The sequence below is a fragment of the Pogona vitticeps genome, chromosome 5 (genome assembly GCF_051106095.1).
Source record: "Pogona vitticeps strain Pit_001003342236 chromosome 5, PviZW2.1, whole genome shotgun sequence".
Lineage (NCBI taxonomy): Eukaryota > Metazoa > Chordata > Lepidosauria > Squamata > Agamidae > Pogona > Pogona vitticeps.
The window spans coordinates 49469393-49489541 of record NC_135787.1 but is presented as its reverse complement, the minus strand read 5'-3'; the positions used below and the strand labels follow the sequence as shown (position 1 = coordinate 49489541).

At 37.9% G+C, this 20149-nt stretch overlaps 1 protein-coding gene across 4 annotated transcripts in view; it reads left to right on the top strand.

The window, feature by feature from the left end:
• Positions 1-20149, top strand: part of FSTL5 (follistatin like 5) — a 478043-nt gene that overhangs the window by 433254 nt on the left and 24640 nt on the right. For all 4 annotated transcript variants that reach the window (XM_073001505.2, XM_073001502.2, XM_073001506.2 and 1 more), the window contains 2 exons: positions 13254-13403; positions 19471-19578. In XM_073001505.2, coding sequence (XP_072857606.1) covers positions 13254-13403; positions 19471-19578 — 258 coding nt within the window. The remainder of the gene's footprint in view (positions 1-13253; positions 13404-19470; positions 19579-20149) is intronic.

The following is a 20149-nucleotide window of genomic DNA, read 5'->3' as shown; positions in this document are numbered from 1 at the left end:
GACCTCAAGTTCCCCATCCCATTGGCCATTGTTGGCCTGAGAGTAGCCCCAGCACATCCTCCCACACTGTAATCTCACAATCCACAGCGCTGGGAGGTTGGGTGAGCTATAATGTTACCTGTGATTGCAAGGGGACTCATTGAACCATCTTCATTCCTCCCTACCCACCAGTGTGATCGACCTAATTTCCACCCTTTAATGAGCCTTTGCTTGTCTGCCAGTGTGGGATAGGCAAAAAATCCATGCTGCCAACTACCAATTAGGAAGCAGGTCAAAAATTCCTACCCTGCCCCTAAAGGTGACCTACTGAGGGTAGGTGGATGGCTTGGAAGCCTCAAAAGAGGCCGAAAGGAGGTGGAGCATGCTTAATTAGGGTGCTCCTTCCCCCTCCCCTCCCAGGCCATATTTATTTATTTATTTATTTATTTATTTATTTATTTATTTATTTATTTATTTATTTATTTATTTATTTATTTATTTATTTATTTATTTATTTATTTATTTATTTATTTATTTATGAGATTTCCTTATCTTGCGCTATCCCAGGAGGAAGGACAAAGAAGCCCCACCTGGTGAAGGTCTCTCACTGGCAGAGCAGCTATTAATGGTGGATCGAATTGAGTAGACAAGAGTTCCTGTGGCTTTGCAGACACATAAGAAAAACGAAACACGCCAAGTTGCAAACTCTAGGAGATGGCGCACACACACATCCCTTAAGGATTTTCTGTTTCTTATAATGGGTTAAAAAAGCTTTACAGATAGGATGCCAGCATTTGGTCGAATAGTTGTCAGAATTCCCAGATGGTATAGCCACTAGAGTAATATATTTTAACAAAACCTCCTTTCCAGCTACATAACTAAAAATTATAAAACATAAAATATTATTTCTTTTCTATAAAATCCTCAATGAATAAAGCCTAATTTTATCTATTTATATCTAACAATCTATCAGAGAGAGAGAGAGAGAGAGAGAGAGAGGACAGATCAGTGTTCGTTTTTGTTCAGTGTCCTAAGAAAGTATTTTCCTCTCACTCTCTGTGACGGTGGGCAAATGAACAAGGTAAGAAATCAAGTAGTGACTGAATCTCTGATTTGGGGCACAATTCTGCTATAAATTACACTGGCTGGGAAATGTTACAGAAGAGCGCCCGAGAGAGTCGTGGGGTGGGGGAGCATGTTCACCATTATGTAATCTCAAAACATCCACAAGTGTGTACCTGCTGCTACTGATGTTTCCTTGGTAGGTTCTGCAACAAAGCATTACAGGGATTGGAAGAGGCCTTGGGTCTTCTATGTCCAAGAATTCTTTGTTCTGCCAACAGGCCTTGGATTATGTTGCTCATCTAATGTCAGTTTGGACTCAGCAGGCTGTGAAAGTAACAAGCATTTGGTTGCATCATTCCACCCAGTACCATTTAGTTTTGCTGTGCTCATCATTACCATGGAAACAGTCTTTAGTTTATGGCTATTATAACATGTGCCCTCTACTATGGATGATGGCATCAGCTGTAGCCTAACTAGTGCCAGATGTTTTTTAAGCCCAGTTAGTACATAAAGAAAATAAAATTGTTGGTGTGGTAAAGAGATATTTTGCTTCATCTAGTAATGACATGGGGTGGGGGTGGGCGGTGACACTGGTCATCATTCAACATAGAAATAGTGACAGTGATAAAGAAAAAAAGTGGAGACAGAAACACGTTCCTGTTTTATTCCACTGGTGGAAGGTAACATTTCATTAAAAAACTATTTTTTAAGAATTGATTTGTCTCTACCAGGTACAACAGTCTGTGACAAAGTACATTATGGGTATATACTCTATAACAGAACAGTTATGTTTAAAAGTGATCAGTTCAGGCCGCTGGAGCAATCCTAGGTATGCAGTATTTATTTCAACATGAATTGCACTTGAGATCAGGTTAGCATGCTTAAGATTGCAGTTGTAAGTTCTCTAGATGCCAGAAAATTTGGAGTCAGTTTTGTGCTCAGTTTTGTTTTATTGTGATTAATTAATGGAACAGTGAAACAAACTATTAAAATTGTTTTCTTGCACTGTCAATTTGCATAAATAAGCATTCATGTATGGCTGCTTCCAGGCAAATCTCCACGACTATTTTCTCCCTCTAGGGCAATCAGCTCATGTCTGAGAAGACAGGGCCCATTCATGTGAGTCAACTGATTGTTATAGCCTTCGGCTCCCAAGCTATGAAGGAAAGGGTTCTTCAGAATCAAAACTTTGCAGCTACACTGTTATAAGAAGAACTGACCACAAAAATAGGCATAGCCCAGACACCTATCATGAGCTGTTATGTATAGCATGGGAAAGCTAGTTTTTTGAATTACAACTCTCAGATTCTCCCAGCCAGCCTGGTTTGGGGAATCTGGGAGATGTAGCTGAAAAATCTAATTTATCTAGGCATTGGCAGTATGTCCAAAAGGAGTTTTTGCTGTGGGAAAATAGCTATGTAAATAAGCCCACATTCATTATTCCCCCTTTTTTTATTTCTTTTGAGATGTAACTTTATTGGTTGAGATTATTATTTTTTTAAATATCCCTGCATAGTGCCTATAAATCTGCTGTAGCTCCATAAGCTGAAGCAAGTAACAAGGGGAAAATATTTTTTTTATTCATTGCTTTGAATACAGCATGCCTGAAGGCCACTGTGTTGTTGTTAGAGAGCGAGAGAGAGAGAGAGAGAGAGAGAGAGAGAGAAACCCTTCTCAGTAAAAGACGCTGCATGGAAGAGGAAAGTTTGTTCCCCAGTCATTGAATTATGCATTATTTTAATACATATATTTCTAATGCATAGACTGGCTTTAGACTGCAGATTTCAAGCTGTTTTCCAGCTAAGCATCTATTACTACACAGTACATTAGATGTTTTGACGTGACAAATAGTTTCTTCAGAAGCAAGTACTCAGAGGTATTCACCCTTTCACTAACTTCTGTATAATGTCCCCATTCTTAGAAATTCAGTCTGCCAGTAGTACATTCATGACATCTTGCACAAGGGAATCTTGGGCTATATTAGCAATAGAAAGCTGGGTCCAAATCACTGGAGCTCAAATGCATGGACAAGGCTTTGTACTTTATGCAACACTGCAAGAGCAGTGATGTAAATCCTTGCTTGTCCAATTGTCACATGTCAGACAAAACCACAAACTTTCTTTTAGAACAGTGGTCCTCAACCTTGGGCCTCCAGATGTTCTTGGACTTCAACTCCCAGAAATCCTGGCCAGCAGAGGTGGTGCTGAAGGCTTCTGGGAGTTGTAGTCCAAGAACATCTGGAGGCCCAACGTTGGGGACCACTGTTTTAGAACATAAGATGGATCAGGCCACAGGCCCATCTAGTCCAACGTTCTGTATCTCACAGTGACTCCACCACATGCCTCTGGGCACACAGGAGACAACTAGATCCCTGTCTCCTGATACCCCTCTCCTACATCTGGCCTTTCTCACAAGAGGGTGAGGGATTTCATGGGGCTTTCAAGAAGAGGAAACTTTTTTCCCCACACAAATTAAGCAACATTTGTGCAAAGTGCTTTCATGCAAATAACAGAAATTGTGCAACATAACAATTGAGTACTGCTTTATTCTATGGATTTCTTTAAAGCGGGAAATTATTGGAGTGGGTGTTTTCAACTCTTTTAATAATATGTGTGCATTTTTGTACTTTTGCTTTCCAAAGGAAAAGAATGCCAGTTTTGCAGAAACAGCTGACAGTAATTAAGGAGATCTTGTATTAACAAGATGTGGATGAGAAAAAATAGTGATCTTTGTCTTGCTTTCACCTGCAGGCAATGAATCTTGTGGGGTGGAAAATTCTTTGACAAGGTGTCTCTTGAAGTCGAGACAGTCTACATCAACAAGTATTAAGAATTTAGCAAGCAGTCTTTACATCTGTGCAGATTAAGCGCATACACTTCTCGATTGAATTGCACAGGTCCAAGTTTTGGTCACACCTAGATTTTTTTTCCAATATATAATTAGTTATTCTAACAAATAAACAAATACTCAATAAATAAATATTCAATAAACACTGTGCTGCTATTCATCTCCAGGAGACAGGTGAGTTGCAGATTTACCAAGACCCTTGTTGGTGGTGATACAGTGCCCCCCTGTCTAATGGCAGAGGCCTGGTTGACCCCCTCTCCTGGCATGGCAGCTCCATGAGGCAGCCGGAGAGGGTGTTGGAGCATGTCAGTAGACTGATGCAGGCCAGAGGGGGTCTGTGTGTTTCTGTCTATGTGTGTGAATTAACTGTTTATGCTTTGTAGTTATGGTGTTGGGGGTCTGCTGCAAAGTAGAAAATCACCTTATTGGCTTTGATTTTAACCGTCTGATGAATGCTTAGGAGAGCGAGTCCTGTCAGTCGAGCATATCTCATGAAATTGCAGAGCCATGACTTCAGACTCATCAATGTAGAAAACATTCTCTCAGGCATTGCAGTTGAAACTGGCACAGTAGCTAGGATCACTAACAATTGGCACATACTTGGATTTTAAAAACTGGTCACAGTTTTCTGTTGCTTCTAATACAATCCCTAGCCCCTTGTCTTTAAAAACTGGTCATCATTTATACTTCCATATTTGCAATCCTGAAAATCTGAGGAAATTTTCTTGCTGCGTTTGCCATCACGCGCTTCATCATAACAAGCATAAATCACCAATTACTCTTTCCTTGATATGTCTTGTGTCTTGTCAGCTAGTAAAGAAAAACATTCTACTGCATTTATTTTTGAAATGGAAGTTGCTTGATATAATTTGCCTACATAGTCCAGTGATCTCATGCTGTATGATTGGAGAGGTGAACATAGTTCTTCTACCCGCAACTTCTGTTAAATGTTTCTTCACAATTTCCTCTTCATTTCTTGCTCAGTAATGCAGCAAAATGCACCAATTTCCATCATTATTCTCTTGGTCTTCCATTCTAATAGTGCCAACATCATTAGTGCCTCTTCAGGCTGTTTTCTGCTATCCACAAAAGCTTATGAATTCTGCAATGGATTCTTCTTCTTTTTTCCAGATCTCTAAAACAATTTGTTGTCTCTCTAAACTCAGTTGAGAGCATGCATCAGTCTTCTTTCCTTACATGATTTTAAGAAAGATGTCAGCAAAATATTAGCATCAGCATGATATTTTCCCCACATTTCTCAAATTTTTTCTTAGCATGTTTGCAGTTTTTGTATTACTTTGTAACCAAAGCTTAATGTTTTGCAGTGCCTCTTCCTCCAGCTGTATGGCTAAACAAAGCACAAATTTGGTATAATGTGCTGTTATGTCCCTGGAATGACAGCTTTCGCCTCTCAAACACAGGAAACTTGTTAATTCTCAATTCTATGATTCTATTAAATGTGAAAGTAGTTTCTGATCTCCTCAGAAGTGGAGTGGGGTGTGGTGGTTGGATAAGAATCATGGAAAGCCAAAGGTCCTGAAGCATAATTCCCAAGTCAGTAAGCTATGTGTTAGGATTATACAAGAAAAACACTTTTACCCCCAAAGCTAAACAAACCCCAAATGTTGTAACGTTTCTGCACAGGAGCTTCTCCGATTGACTTTTGCAGTAGGATGAATCAGACACTGTCTTCATTTTAATTAAAGCATGTTTGAAGATTACTGTAACTTCTAGATAGAGATTCTGCACTGAACTGAGGCAAAAGGATGAAGTTAATTTGTACAAAAGTGACAAATGTGCAGTTATTTTCACTTGCACATGAAATATTTCTTAATATATATATTTTTAAAAACCCTTTTATGTAAAACATACAGAGTAGTTGTGCCAGTTCTATTTTAATCTCATCATTTCTCAAACCTTAACTTTTTAGAACTTATTTTTTTGGGGGGGGAAATGTCTTAAAGCATTGTTTTCTACTTGTTTTCTTGTTTTGTTTTAAAAAACAGACTAAACGGGAAGTAAAAACCAATGCTGGGATAAAAATTTAAATAAATAAATAAACTAATGACTAACACTAGCTGTTTTATATTATTTTTCTAAGCATTGACGTATATGGGATTGCAGACCATTTTTGCAATCCTATGCATACTTAGCTGGTAGTAAGTTTCCCTGAAATCAGTAGGACTTACTTCTGAGACAAGATGTGTAGGAAAACAGTGTGAAAGGTCAGAGTATACCTCAGAAGATGCATGGAAGCAAACATTCCTATTCACAAAGCAGCTACTGCATCGCCTTTTAGCAGGGATTCCCAATGTCATATGTTCACAACCAAGTAGATTAATCATATAAATTAATGGAGGTAATTCATAATATATGGATTGATTCAGAATCTAATGAAATAAGACTCCATCTTTATAGTGATGATGGATAACTTGGACAAAGCAAAGGCATCCTATCCTGCTCAATTTGGCAAATCAGCTTGCTCTGAAGATTCCCATTCTGTCTCACAAACAATGTCCAAAAATACTAAATGTTTTACTTTCCATTGCTGGATTTGAATTAGGCTGAATCACTTTCTGCCCAAGAAAGTGTCAGAAAAGCGTGAAATAAATTAACATTTTTATTGGATATTATCAGTTGTTCCTTTTATAAAGAAAGCAAATTGGAAAAAGGTGTATCAATCACTTTTTAATTAAAAAGAGAATTTGTTCTTATATTTAAGAGAAAATTGTTTTATCCCATTATCTGAACACTGGGGAAATTTTAATGGAGCTGTACATTTCAAACTATGGAAAGAAAGAGAATATTAAGATTAACTTTATCAGTTTATTTTTTCCTTTAAAAAATTTCTTAACAAGAAATACTTTATTCCCCACTAGTGACCTAACAAACTATTTCTGGCAGTAGCTGCAGTCAAATTAATGGGTCTGGTAACTAAAACATAAGTGACAAAGAAATGTTTTGCCAGGGATGAAAGTATTTTCTCATGTACACATAGTCTATGAGAGAGGGCCTTCCCTCTTGCTGCTCCCAGATTTTGGAACTCCCTCCCCTAGGAGGTGAAGCTGGCCCCATCTTTGCTGTCCTTCCGCAAACAGGCACAGGCTGTTCTCTTCAGACAGACTTTTCCTGAGTGACTGGCTGCCTGAATGCAGCTTTTAAATGGATTGTTGTACCTTACTACTTTGAATGCGCTTTGGCGTTGCTTATGTTTTTGGTATAGTATTTGCTTTATCCTTTTTATTATTTAGCTTTATATTGTCTTTTAATTACACAAGCCACCTTGGCTCCTTTTAAGGAGAAAGACAGGACAAAAACATTTTAAATAAATAAATAAAATGTATGTTAAATCAGAACGCCTCAAAGATACACTTCAAATTGGATGGAAGTTCATTGGGCAATTTAAAGCAAAATTGTGAGGGTGTCCCAAAGGACTTTCAAAGTGACTAGGTGTTGAATGTAGCCTATATTTCACGTCAGACCATCTCAAAGATGTTACGGTTTTGGCAACAGTAAAATACGCAGAGTTATTGAAGACACTACCAGTTCTTCTTATTTATTTATTTATTGGACTTATATACCGCCCCATAGCGCTACAAGCACTCTCCGGGCGGTTTACAATTTTAATTATACAGGCTACACATTGCCCCCCAGCAAGCTGGGTACTCATTTTACCGACCTCGGAGGGATGGAAGGCTGAGTCAACCTTGAGCCGGCTACCTTCTCTAGCAGTTCTCTGTTTCCTTTCCCCTCCTGGGCTAACAGACGAACTGTCTTCTCCCAAATCTTCTATATCACTGCCACTTTTGCTCCCCTCCTTCATTAATATACTTCACCCACGTTACTCACGTGACTTTATCTGGCTTGCGCAGCACACGTTGCTGGGCCCATAACCTCTGTTTTGGTAACAGTAAAATACGCAGAGTTATTGAAGACACTTTACCAGTTCTTCTTGTTGCAAGACAGTTGTATTTACACGTATTTACAGTTATATACAGGCAGGTATCTTAACAGCACAACAGGAACTCTTTATACAAACGGACAGCATGCGTGGCAGCAAGTGATATTGGAGGAAGAGAGAGATACAAAGACACAGTCCACTTATATACATATACATGGCATATTTTGTCCAATCAGAAAACAGATGACTTCATGCTTTGCACCTGGTCTTCTCCTGGTTTCAAGTCATTACATCATGTCCAGAGTGATTCAGCACTCTCACATCTGTGCACAATGGCAGCTCGTTAATGAAACACATATACAGGTTCAGGCTTATAAAATTTCTATACTCTGACAAAAGATACTCTCCAAATTCAGTGAACTTTTGTTCAGCAATTTATGATAATCTCCTTGGGGTGACCCCAAAGTGATTTTCATATATGCCATATAGCCTGTTTTAAAGACAGATCATCTTAAATATTTTCTCCAAATTGAATAAAAACCCAGCTAATTGTTTTTGTATGGTGCACTAACAGACAAACAGAGTGAAACCTACTTTTATGCATATTAATGAGTAGGAAATTGTACTTTTAAAATCAGTGTTGACAAGTGCTTTGAAAAATGTGTTAACAAGAGGGTTTTTTTTGGGGGGGGGGCTTACTAATAGACCCAAGCAAATTCCCCCTCGCTGCACCATAACCCATGCTGAGCTATTGCTATGACACCACTTCCCTAGAGAGTTAAAAAATTTGGAGTGACAAATACAGACCGCTAACCTTTTATTATAAGAACACATATTCTAAGCAGGGCTCAGAAACTGGTTGCTTTTTCACCTTAACATGCAAAAATTCAAACTCTGTACAATGTACTGATGGAACCCCATAAAATACAGGCATCACAAAATGCTGGAATAAACCACATGTTGTGCCTCTTAAGAACGTCCTTTCTAATATTCAACCCTTCTGCATGTCAAGGATGCCTTCTTTTCTCCCTCTTCTTCATTTCAAAGGAGTCTCTCTGAATGGAAACAAGAAACTTGCTTAAGAACTTATCAATGTCTCTTGCTTATTCTATGCCTGAAGTCATCATCTTGTGACATCCCATAAGCATTGCTAAGGCAGCCTGCTATGATGTGTCAAATAGAAAATATTAGGTCAGGAATAAGCACCAGATGTGTACTAAAATCTTGTTTTGATGAGCTGTCCCTGGTAATAAGATGAAGAAAGGAAGAAGAAAGATCTTGGCATATGTGACATATTTTGAAGCTGAACTATTTTCAAAAGCAGGGTTTAAAGAATCTTCAAGCCTGCTTTGAAGTGTCAGTGTATTTGGCATACAATTAATACAATTGTAGTGGTAGATTTACTTCATATCGACTGGCAAATGTTGGACTGGAAGATCTGCGTGCCATCTATACATGGTAGATGGGCATATTGTCTTTTGCATTCTTAATGACACTATGATGCTTATTAACTGTCAAAAGATATTGCAAATTATACATTGACAGATAATATATTTGTGTCTGTATTGCTCTATAGGAGCATAGACAAATGAGAACTTTTTCAGTTTGATGATTTCCCTTTGTTATATAGGCAATCTATTATATACTGGTTAGACAAATTAAAAAATGAATCGCAATATTCATTAAAAATTGCTGATTTATTTAATATTCATCCCTTCATATTCGTCAGTTCCAGAGACCCCGACGAATACGAATGGATTATATTTGTCCATTTTTATTCTTTCAACATAGAAAGATCTCTGCCTATGGCCTTCCTACTCTACCCATGGGCCTGCCAAACAGCTGATCGGTAGTATCATAGGCAGCCAGGTATCCAGCCCCACAACCTGTTCCGCCCCCTTCTCCTCCCTAGCTTAGCTGCTGCTGCCATCCATCACCACCCACTGCAGTGGCCTCTGCTGCCAGGGCCTCCTGTAAGGGACACTGGTTGAACTTTGAAATGATGGTGGCTGTGGCTTAAGGCAGAGGTGGAGGTCACCGCCATGAGTGGCGGTGGATGGTGGCAGTCTCAGGCTGTTTTTTTAAAGAAGCAACGAACTGACAAACCAATTCATGGTTCATCAGTTCACAGGGGGCAATTTGTGACTTGTGGTTCATCAACTTTGACAGACCACTAAGTAGGATGAACTACCATTTTGGTGGTCCATCCCCATCTCTAATACTGGTTACAGCATTCAGTCAGTTTAATAGTTCCCTTCTGCTTTCCATTCTGTTACCAGGTAAGCTTTCTGGGCACACATATGAACATTTTGAGACACACCCATAAAGGATATTTGAACTATGGCAATAGTGCTTGACACAGATTGGGCTATGTCTCACATACAGAGCTAATCAATGTGGAATTTTTTTGTATAAGCAAGAATTAAATATACAGTTATTGTATTGGAAAAAATAGCAAAACATCCAGTAAAGCAGCATAAATGGCAAACAAATACAGTGGTGCCTCGCTTAGCAAAGTTAATCCGTTCCAGGAAAAATGTTGCTAAGCAATTTAATTGCTAAGCGATTTTAAAAAGCCCATAGAAATGCATTAAAAGATGTTTAATGTGTTCCTATGGGCTTAAAAACTGACCTTATGCGAAGATCCTCCATAGGGGTGGCCATTTTCGGTGCCTCTAAAGTGAGGCAAAACAGCGGGCAGCCATTTTGTTTTTCCGGTGGCCATTTTGGAACTGCTGATCAGCTGTGCAAAAAGGGTTGCTTTGCCATGATCGCTTCCCCGCGATCATTGCAAAGCGATTTTTCCCCATTGGGGCCATCGCTAAGCGATTGCTCTGGCGATGGCCAAAATCCTATCGCTAAGTGATTTCATCGCTCAACGGAGCGATCGCTAAGTGAGGCACCACTGCACAAATATTATAGGGCAATACCAACTCAAAGCAAAGAAAGAAAGTCCAAAGAGGGGGAGGTAAAAATCTTTCCCTGGCCCTCACTCTCACATAAAAAGTAGAATAAATGGGGAGCCAGCAATATGTAGGGAGCAAAGAAAAATGGAGTTGGGAGCTTGGCAGAAATTACCTCTCCTTCATCTAGAACCTTATAAGGAAATTCTTGGGCAAAGATCCTAGTCCCAAGACCAAAAAATCAAGAGAGACATATAAGCTAGCAGGATTCCGTGGCTAAATCCTGGATTCTGAGAACTAAAATTGATTGATTGATTGATTTTATTTTATTTTATACCACCCATTGGGCCAAGGGTCACTCTGGGCAGTTTACAATAACTAATAGAGTCATTTCAGCTCACAAATAGTGAAGTTAGTCCAAAGATGCCTGGCAGGGATCAGCAAGAGGCCTTCAGCAGCAGCAGCAGCTCTTAGGGAGTGATGGAGACGGCATGCATGTTCCCCCCAGAAGAGAAAAGATGACAAATTTGCTCTTCCACACCTCTAGAAAATACTTGTAGTAAAAATAAATAAAGTGATTTAATCTTTTCTGCTTCTTTGTGCTGTGATTTGACACTTAGCTGTGGTATTCTTGTGTTTTATATTAATTTTTGATCAGAGTAGTTTAGAGTTATATTCCCACAATTTCCTCTTGGGGGCTTGGCTCACTTGAGACTAGAAGAATATTTCTTCTAAGCCACTGTTTTTAATCTGTTCTTATTCCTGGCCAAACATTTTTTCTTATTAAAATATTCTGTGGAGTGCATACATACATGTCTTGGCAAAAATGAGAATCTGCAGGAGTGTTGTACGAGCCTGGCTAGTTTGGTAACAATTCTCAGTGACAAAGATCCACACAATACATGCATGATTATAAAGTGTTCCCAGCATCATTTGTGTGGATGCTGCAAACACAAATATCCATACTGGAAAGTGTATCTCTTCCACCATGACTTAGCTGATTCGAATACAACAGCAAAACAAAGGTAGCAAACTTATTGAAATCAAGAAACAACATTAGTCCCATTGTTTATAGTGAGTCTCCTCTAAGCAGGACTAAATTTGAAACTATTTGTGGTTGTTAAATTCTTACAGGCTATGCATAATTACTGAGTAATGAAAATGTATTTTCTATCATGGGTTCTGTAAAGTGAAGTGACAGGAGTATGGAAAATTGATTGCATGCAATATCATTTTTATCCTTGGAACATAGGTTATTTTATTAGGTTGGTTTATCTGTCCTGACTGGTAAAATCTCTTACATATTTCATTAGATTACCCAGTTAAATTAGTCTGCTGTTTTTTACGTAACTGCAGATGCCAAGGACTAAACCTGATAGTGAGTCCATTGATTGTGTATACCCGGATGCTCTTAGTGTTTCTTTTCATATTCTTTTTTCTTTTTCTTTTCTTTTTCTTTTCTTTTTCTTTTTCTTTTTTTTTTTTTTTTTTGATATGATGTTTTAAATCACTATATATTTTAAATGTATTCCCATGTGTGTTCTGTGGGATTTTTAACATGTAAACCACCCACAGTAGCATGGGCACTAATTGGGGCAGTATCTAAATGTAATAAACAATGAAATCTTTGACATCATAGAATGCCTTAGAAAATTTAGAATTACTATATAGGCCATTTTGATATGAAATGATGCTAAGGTAAAGGTAAAGGTTCCCCTTGACAATTTTTGTCCAGTCGTGTCCGACTCTAGGGGGCGGTGCTCATCCCCGTTTCCAAGCCATAGAGCCAGCGTTTTGTCCGAAGACAATCTTCCGTGGTCACATGGCCAGTGCGACTTAGACACGGAACACTGTTACCTTCCCACCGAGCTGCCCCCTATTTATCTACTCGCATGTTTAACCTATATTAGAAAAATAACTGGAAGAGTAAAGCTGTGTTCCAGAAAGAATCAGGCAGTGGTTGAATGTATTTGAATGAAACTGTTTGTTTGTTTGTTTGTTTGTTTGTTTGTTTGTTTGTTTGTTTGTTTGTTTGTTTGTTTGTTTGTTTGTGCCTTACACAGATATGCTTATTATGTATGGGGGTGGGAAAGCAGTGCAGCCCCACCACCCTTTCTTTTTGATTTCATCAATCTCCGACATGTGAGAAGTGAAGCATCTGAAGACAGAATTGCTGCTGTTTATGAGGGCATGCATATGAGCTTTCCAAGGTCCCAGTTCACATGGAGAACCTTTTTCAGAGCTAGGGCCCTCCAAATGTAGCAGTATATTAATAAAATAAATAGATAGATAGATAAAATAGGAGAACACGGGCATCAGAAACAGAGGAGGTGAGGTTTGAGCACCCCTTTCAATGTGAAGTAAACACATCTGGTTTATTAACAACTGAACAAGACTGCAGTGGTGCCCAAAATACCTGAAATGTTGCCTTTTCTTTTGGCAAAAGTGAGTTCATTTCCTTTGTATTTAAGCCATACAGACATGGCAGAGATATGAACAGCCTTCTGTGTGATTGCTTTCTAAAGGATTTGCCTTCTTCTTTTCTCCTTTAATTCTAGGATGAAGTTTGCCCTAAAGCTGAAGGTGATGACATTCAACGGTGTGTCTGGGCATCTGCAGCTAACGTAAAAGACAGATTCATCTATGTCACCCAACCTACCTTAGACAGAGTTCTGATTGTTGATGTACAGTCACAGAAGGTAGTGCAGGTAAGTTTTTCTTGTACCATATCATGCACAGGAAAAGGTACCATTCATGTGGCACTGTTGAAGGAGCATATCCTCTCACTGGAGACACAAATCTTTGGTTATTTTTGTCCTCATTGGTTATCATAGAAGATCTTGTACATTTTTGTACATTTTAGGCCTTTTTTGTGAAAAATATGAAAAAATGGCTTTTGTACAACTTATGTCTTTTAGGTAGAAAATCCTATGTTTTGAACAAATCCTGTGGCATTTCCTGCAAAATTCAAGATTTCTATGCAAAATAACTGTTATTGATAATTTTGCAAAAAAGGGCTGCCTTTCTCTTTTTAAAAAAAATAAAAAATAAAAATTGGGTATCGCAATTATAAAATCTCCAAATATTTATTATGTTTTTGCTTCTCACAAAGAATTGATTTAGTCGAAAATGTGTTGAAATTGCAATGGCCTATTGGAGTCATGGTGCGTCTGGGGTTATAAAATTCTTGATTTAAACCATAAATTAAATTACTAATCAGCAAGCATTTCATTTTAAAAATATGAATTAAATCAAAAAGAATAAAAAACCAATTTAATTTTTTTAAATTGAAAATCTGATTTAAATTTTAAAAGTGAACTTTTGATTTTTAAAAAATTTAAATCAGATGTTTTTAAAATAAAATATTGACTAATGATTTAAATTGCTATTTATGTAATTTCAATTTAAATCAAATTCAACCTGTCTTGGGGCCCTGCAATCATAATTGTGCTATGGACAAGGTAGGCAAGTGCTTTTACTTTGAAGTGTGTGATAGTGTGTGTGTGCGCACATTCCTGAGTGAGTGCATATGTTTGTGCACAGAGTGTCAGGGCTTGGAATAAAAAACTGGACCACAGCTTTCAGAAATTCCCGGCCAGCATCACCACTGAATTCTGGGACTTATTGTTAAAATCCTTCTGCACAGTATACACAGATAGATAGATAGATAGATAGATAGATAGATAGATAGATAGATAGATAGATAGATAGATAGATAGATAGATAGATAGATAGATAGATAGATAGATAGATAGATAGATAATCACATAATCAATTATTTGTCCATATATATATTGGGACAAATAATTGATTTGTCCTATATATCACAACAGACCATTTAAAATCTTTCCTATTCTTGGATATAAAAATGAATGTGTTTTAGAAGCTTTTAATCTGTGGAAAAGTCAACCAACAACAGACACTGAGGCAGGGATTTTCTACATACTCTGGTTGCCAAAATTACGTTTGAACTAAACTTCTGAATGCAAAGAATGATTTAAGAATCCATTTAGGGAACTCGAAATTCACACTTTCTAAAATAGAAATGTAACTTTTCTTCAAGCAGCTGTTCTTCTTGTTCATGAATAGGCATTATATGGTTGCTAAAAAATTCTGCTATCATATTCATAAAAAAGAAATGAAACTGATAGAAAGTGTCAGGCACTGCTGCTATTCAAAAATTAATCCTTGCCAATATTCCCACTGCTCTAAAACTTCTTTATAGCATCACAGTCACTGACATACAGCAAATGCTTGCACACTGTTTTATGTGGGATTTTAATAATCCTTAATATGGCAGGTTAAAATTAAGAAAGTTTTATTTATTTTGAAACAGTCCTGGAACTTAGTTATTATAGCATTCAATATATTATAGAAAAGAGGTTTTGTGCAAAACTATAATTTTGGAAAATGCTGAAGACTTCCTTGCTGCATTTATCTAAATTTATTAATAGCGGCTATTCTTTTATTAGCCATATCTTAATCCTGAAGAAGAATATATAGTTTCTAATGCTTACTTCTGTTTTGAGGAGAACCCAGTATTCGATTTTTAGTGAATTATCTGGTGTGACCTAAATGGGCACCCCCTTTGTGCCCCTTCAGAGTGGGGGACTTGTCTTCTTGGGAAGGATGCTGCTAGGCACTGGTGACCTGGGTGAGGAAACTGGGAATCAAAGAATGATGCTTGCATGGCTCAGAGTTAGACTTAAGTAGAGGTAGAACTGAGAAGTGAAGTTTCATCTCTGGTCCATTCCTAAGGTATCTATTTGAGACTTCCACATGGATCTAGCTTTTCATCTTTAAAGAGGAAATTGACAACATTCATAGCCTTTTCCCTATTTCAACTGAATATCAACTTTGTACATGAGAAAACTCAGATTTTTTTTTCTATATGGATGTGTATTTTGGATGGAAATACAGTATTAATGCCAGCATTTTTGCAAAGTCTGTTCTTCTCTGAAGAGCTTCAACACTACCATTCCTATTGTATTGATTCTTAGACATCTCTGCGAGGAGGAGAGATCTTAACTAATCCACTGAAGCATTAAGTAATAATTATTTTAAGTAATGTCCATTTTCTCACCCTGAACTATTGTATGAAATGCAATAGGGAAACTGGAAAGCTTAGAGGAATTTTTGCAGAGGGTACAGAAGGTGTTGTAAAAGTTTCTGCAAAATGTTGCCAGCCATGGAAGAAATACCAATTTCTCTCTGTCATTTTACAATTGAGATTTAGTTCTGAAGTACAGTATATTTAATATGAAATACTTGGCAGCTTGAGTGAAAGAGTTGGCTCAGCATTACTTGTAATATCATCGAAATGATTCTGATCTTCTTTTTGTTCAGTAATATGCAACTATATTCTTTTTGCAAGCTCTAGGAGTTTTTCTTGGATATAGAAATAAATCTTTAAATATGTATGTGTATGTGAGGCATTTAGATGCTCAAGTGGTCCAGTATGAAGGAAAGTATTTATTTTCTGCTTCCACATCACTAAGATATCTTTGTATAAGAGGGAAGAAGTCAAATTTGTGTGTCTCCTGAACTTTACTTTCTGGAAAAGAAATGCATGTTTGCCTTTGAAAACAATGCTAGTGCCACAAGAGGTGTTCTAGTGAACTTGTCGAGGTATAATTGCATGCATGGAAATTACATTTTAATCAAACACTTAAAGAATACTGGCTTAAGGGCCATAGGATATGTTGGAAGCTGCACTATGCTGGCAAGACTTTGTTAGCTTGTTTGATTGTTCTTTAGTCATCCTACAGCTAGAAGCTCTTATAGTAACAAACAATGGCTGAAATCCTGTTGCTTGGAGAAATGAGTTGCAATTAGAGTAGATGCATCATATGGATTTGATGAATTAGCTCCTCCATAGGTTCTCCTGATTCAATGGGCTTACTCTAGTTGTGACTTACTACACTAACAAGATTTCAACTGTAAAGCAAAAAATATAAAATCCAAATCCATGTACATTAGAAGATAACAGTCACAATAAAAACAATCTGTGAATGTAGACATAGACATATATAGAAATGATGGAACCATTTCACTGGTGAACATATGGCTCTGGCAAGGATACAGCAAGAGTATCGCTAAAATGGAGTGAAGCCCTGTGTGGCACAAGGGAAGAGATTTGGTCAGATCCTGTTCCATTTTCAGTGCACAGCCCCAGCTTCTTGATGGTACAAATTTACATAAACTTCAGATCCTGTGCAAAGTTTTTCCCTCTCTTTCATATTTCTACATAAGCCTCTATTTTTCAACTAAAAAAAGTTTTTTAACAAAAAGCTAATCACCCATGCACGTAAATTCAACCCAATCCCACTAAAAGATTTTACTGCATCCCCGATTTTCTACATTACAGTTGAATGGTAGGGGCTTTTTGAATGACATTTGCAGATTTGGTGGAGGCAATTTGCCACATGACAGTATGGTTACCAAAATTAGCTGCAATAAATTACCATTTTACATGAAAACATTTTCTCATCAATGGCAGCACCAAAGCCCCATGGCTTTGGGGAGGGAGTGCCTCAAGCTAAAGTGGCTAAGTGATTCCTCCCTCCCAACATTGTGCTACTGGTGCATGGCACATATAGACCATGGAATATAATACTGTATGCCAGTGGTAGGTGCACCAGAAAAATAATGTAAGAAAGGTTGACCATAGATTAATATAAGAATTGTCCTTTAACTAGAAATTTGAAGATTTCTGTTTGATTCTGTGTGGTTGTATTTTTTGTGAGATAAACTGTGTCCAGAAATTGATAGTGGCTGAAATCATCTTGCACAGTTACTCAAATGATATAACATATGGAAGTGAATTGCTATAAGTTGAGAAATCTCCATAGACATGATCTGCTGCATAATGAACTGTGCTACTTAGGCTGCAATAAATAATACCTACAGAGATACAGTGGTGCCTCACATAACGAGCGCACCGTTTAACAATGAATCCGCATAGCAATGTGGATTTTGTGATCGCCAATGTGATCGCATACAGATGTTTTATCACACTGCGATGGGGGAACAGCTGTTCGGCAGTTCCAAAATGGCTGCCGGAACACCCAATATGGCCGCCGGAACACCCAAAATGGCCACCAGAACACCCAAAATTGCTGCCGGAACACCCAAAATGGCTGCCGGGACACCCAAAATGGCCACCAGAACATGGGGAAACATCGCAGAATGGTGAGTTTTGGGCCCATTTGGAACGTATTAAACAAAGTTTAATGTGTTCCAATGGGCTTTTCCGTTCCGTTTAGCGATGTTTCCCCATAGTGAAGGTTAATCCAGAACGGATTAACCTCGCTATGCGGGGCACCACTGTATTTTAATTTATGGTAATTTTCATCTAAAAGATATAATGTTTCTGGAGCTATGCAACAGGATGTCAACCTGTGTATGATACTTGTCTTATTGTCTAAGAACTGATCTAGTTATGAAAGACTAGTGCAAATATCTAATAGCAGAGAAGAGCAAGCAACTTGGCACTAAACAAAGGATGCATAGTTTGTCACTTGATGAAGAAAACAACTTTTCTTTAGAGGAGGCAGAGGCTTCTTCTCATACCTGCAGAGTAGAGTGAGGCATTACCATTGGTTTCAGCTATCCATTAGCACATCACCTTGAGAATCTACATCATTACTTTAAATTAGATTCACTAAATTAGCCAGCTGGTATTCTTTTTGTCAAGCTAATAAACAAGTAATGAGTCACAGTTCTGTAATAGTCAGGTCAAAACACAAAAATCATAAAAAAGAGAATTGTCTTTAAAAAAGCAAATGAGAAACAAAATAAGAAATGTTTTATTTATTGTGTACAATTTTAGAGAAACTACACTTTTGGGCAAATGCCACAACCAGAAGAAGTATTTAATCTATCTATCAGTCATCTCTTTCTCTGTCTTTGTCTCTGTATAATAATCTATAATAATAATAATCTTAGAACTACAGAGTTGGAAGGGACCTTATGGATTATTGAGTCCAGTCCCTGTCAAGAGGCACAAACTCCCATCCCAGATAAACCACTGAGCTATCCATCCATCCATCCATCCATCCATCCATCCATCCATCCATCCATCCATCCATCCATCCATCCATCCATCCATCCATCCATCCATCCATCCATCCATCCATCCATCCATCCATCCACCCAGGCAATTCTTTGAAAAGCAGTTAGTTGCTGGTGCTGTAGGTCCAATTTGTAAAAGTAATGCATTTTTACTTTTCAACAGTAATTAAATGTTTTTGTTTCCTCCTCAGTTCACATTGGACTTTTATTTCATTCATTCATTTGATTGCTTGTTCCAGGCTTCTGTGCAGTCTGCAGCTAGCTGTTAAAAGTGGAGGCATCTCATTCTAATGACATGGTCAATGCCCTGCATTTCCCTTTTCATTTTATAATTTAAGCAAAAACAAAAGTATGCCCTGAAATTAATTAAGAAACATAAAATGTGTCAAGGAGGGTTAAAAAAAAGGAAACAGCTGTCCTATCACTTTTGTTTCTTACTGTTTAATAGCTCTGTGATGGCATGCAGTTTAATTAGGTGCAGAGTGAACATACATCCATGGCACATTGTTCAAACAATGAACAAAGATCACTGTTTGAGCAGACGTGCTCTACTTTTCAAATTAATCAGAAAGACTTCAAGGATTTTCAATTGTCTAATACTAAAAGCAGCAAGAAGACATTGCTCATGCATAATTTTCACCCAGATCTTGAGTAATATTGACATTATGCTTCCCATGATTAATTTTTTTTTCAATTCTTCAGGCAGTAAGTACAGACCCAGTTCCTGTGAAACTCCACTATGACAAATCACATGATCAAGTATGGGTGCTCAGCTGGGGAAGCTTTGATAAGAGTTCTCCTACACTACAGGTCAGTATTCTTCATTTCAGTGTTTTGCATGTTGCCAAAGCTCATTGTACCATTTTGGAAGGCAGGTGGAGAAATATTTGTTTGAAAGTGCCCCAATGCCAGATCTCCCATACGTACCCACAAAAGCTCTCCTGGCTGGAAAAGGCTGACTTAGACATTTTCTATTTCATGTGCCAGCCTTCAAAACTTCAAACAGGTGATATTTTTAAACAAGGTTCTGTGTACATTCTGAAATGGCTCCATCCCATAGGAGAATCATACCAGCTTTTTGAACCTGATCTAAATAAACACTGATGAAAAAAAATCTTCCTGTTCAAGTAGCCTGCAGATCAATTGGTAGACAACCGCCAGAACTAGGGGGCTGCACACATCATTTCTTTTGCTTTGGAAGTAAGAGGCAGAATGAATGAGCCACTGGTGCTAAGTGCTTCTACTTCAGATGTTTGCAGTCATCAGATCATCAAGGTGACTTTTTCATTAGACAATGATCACAACAAGAATGAAGTCCAAGAGAGGAAAAAATAGAATCCCTCTGTATTCTGCCTCTCTGTGATGCTCCATTAGGCTTGCC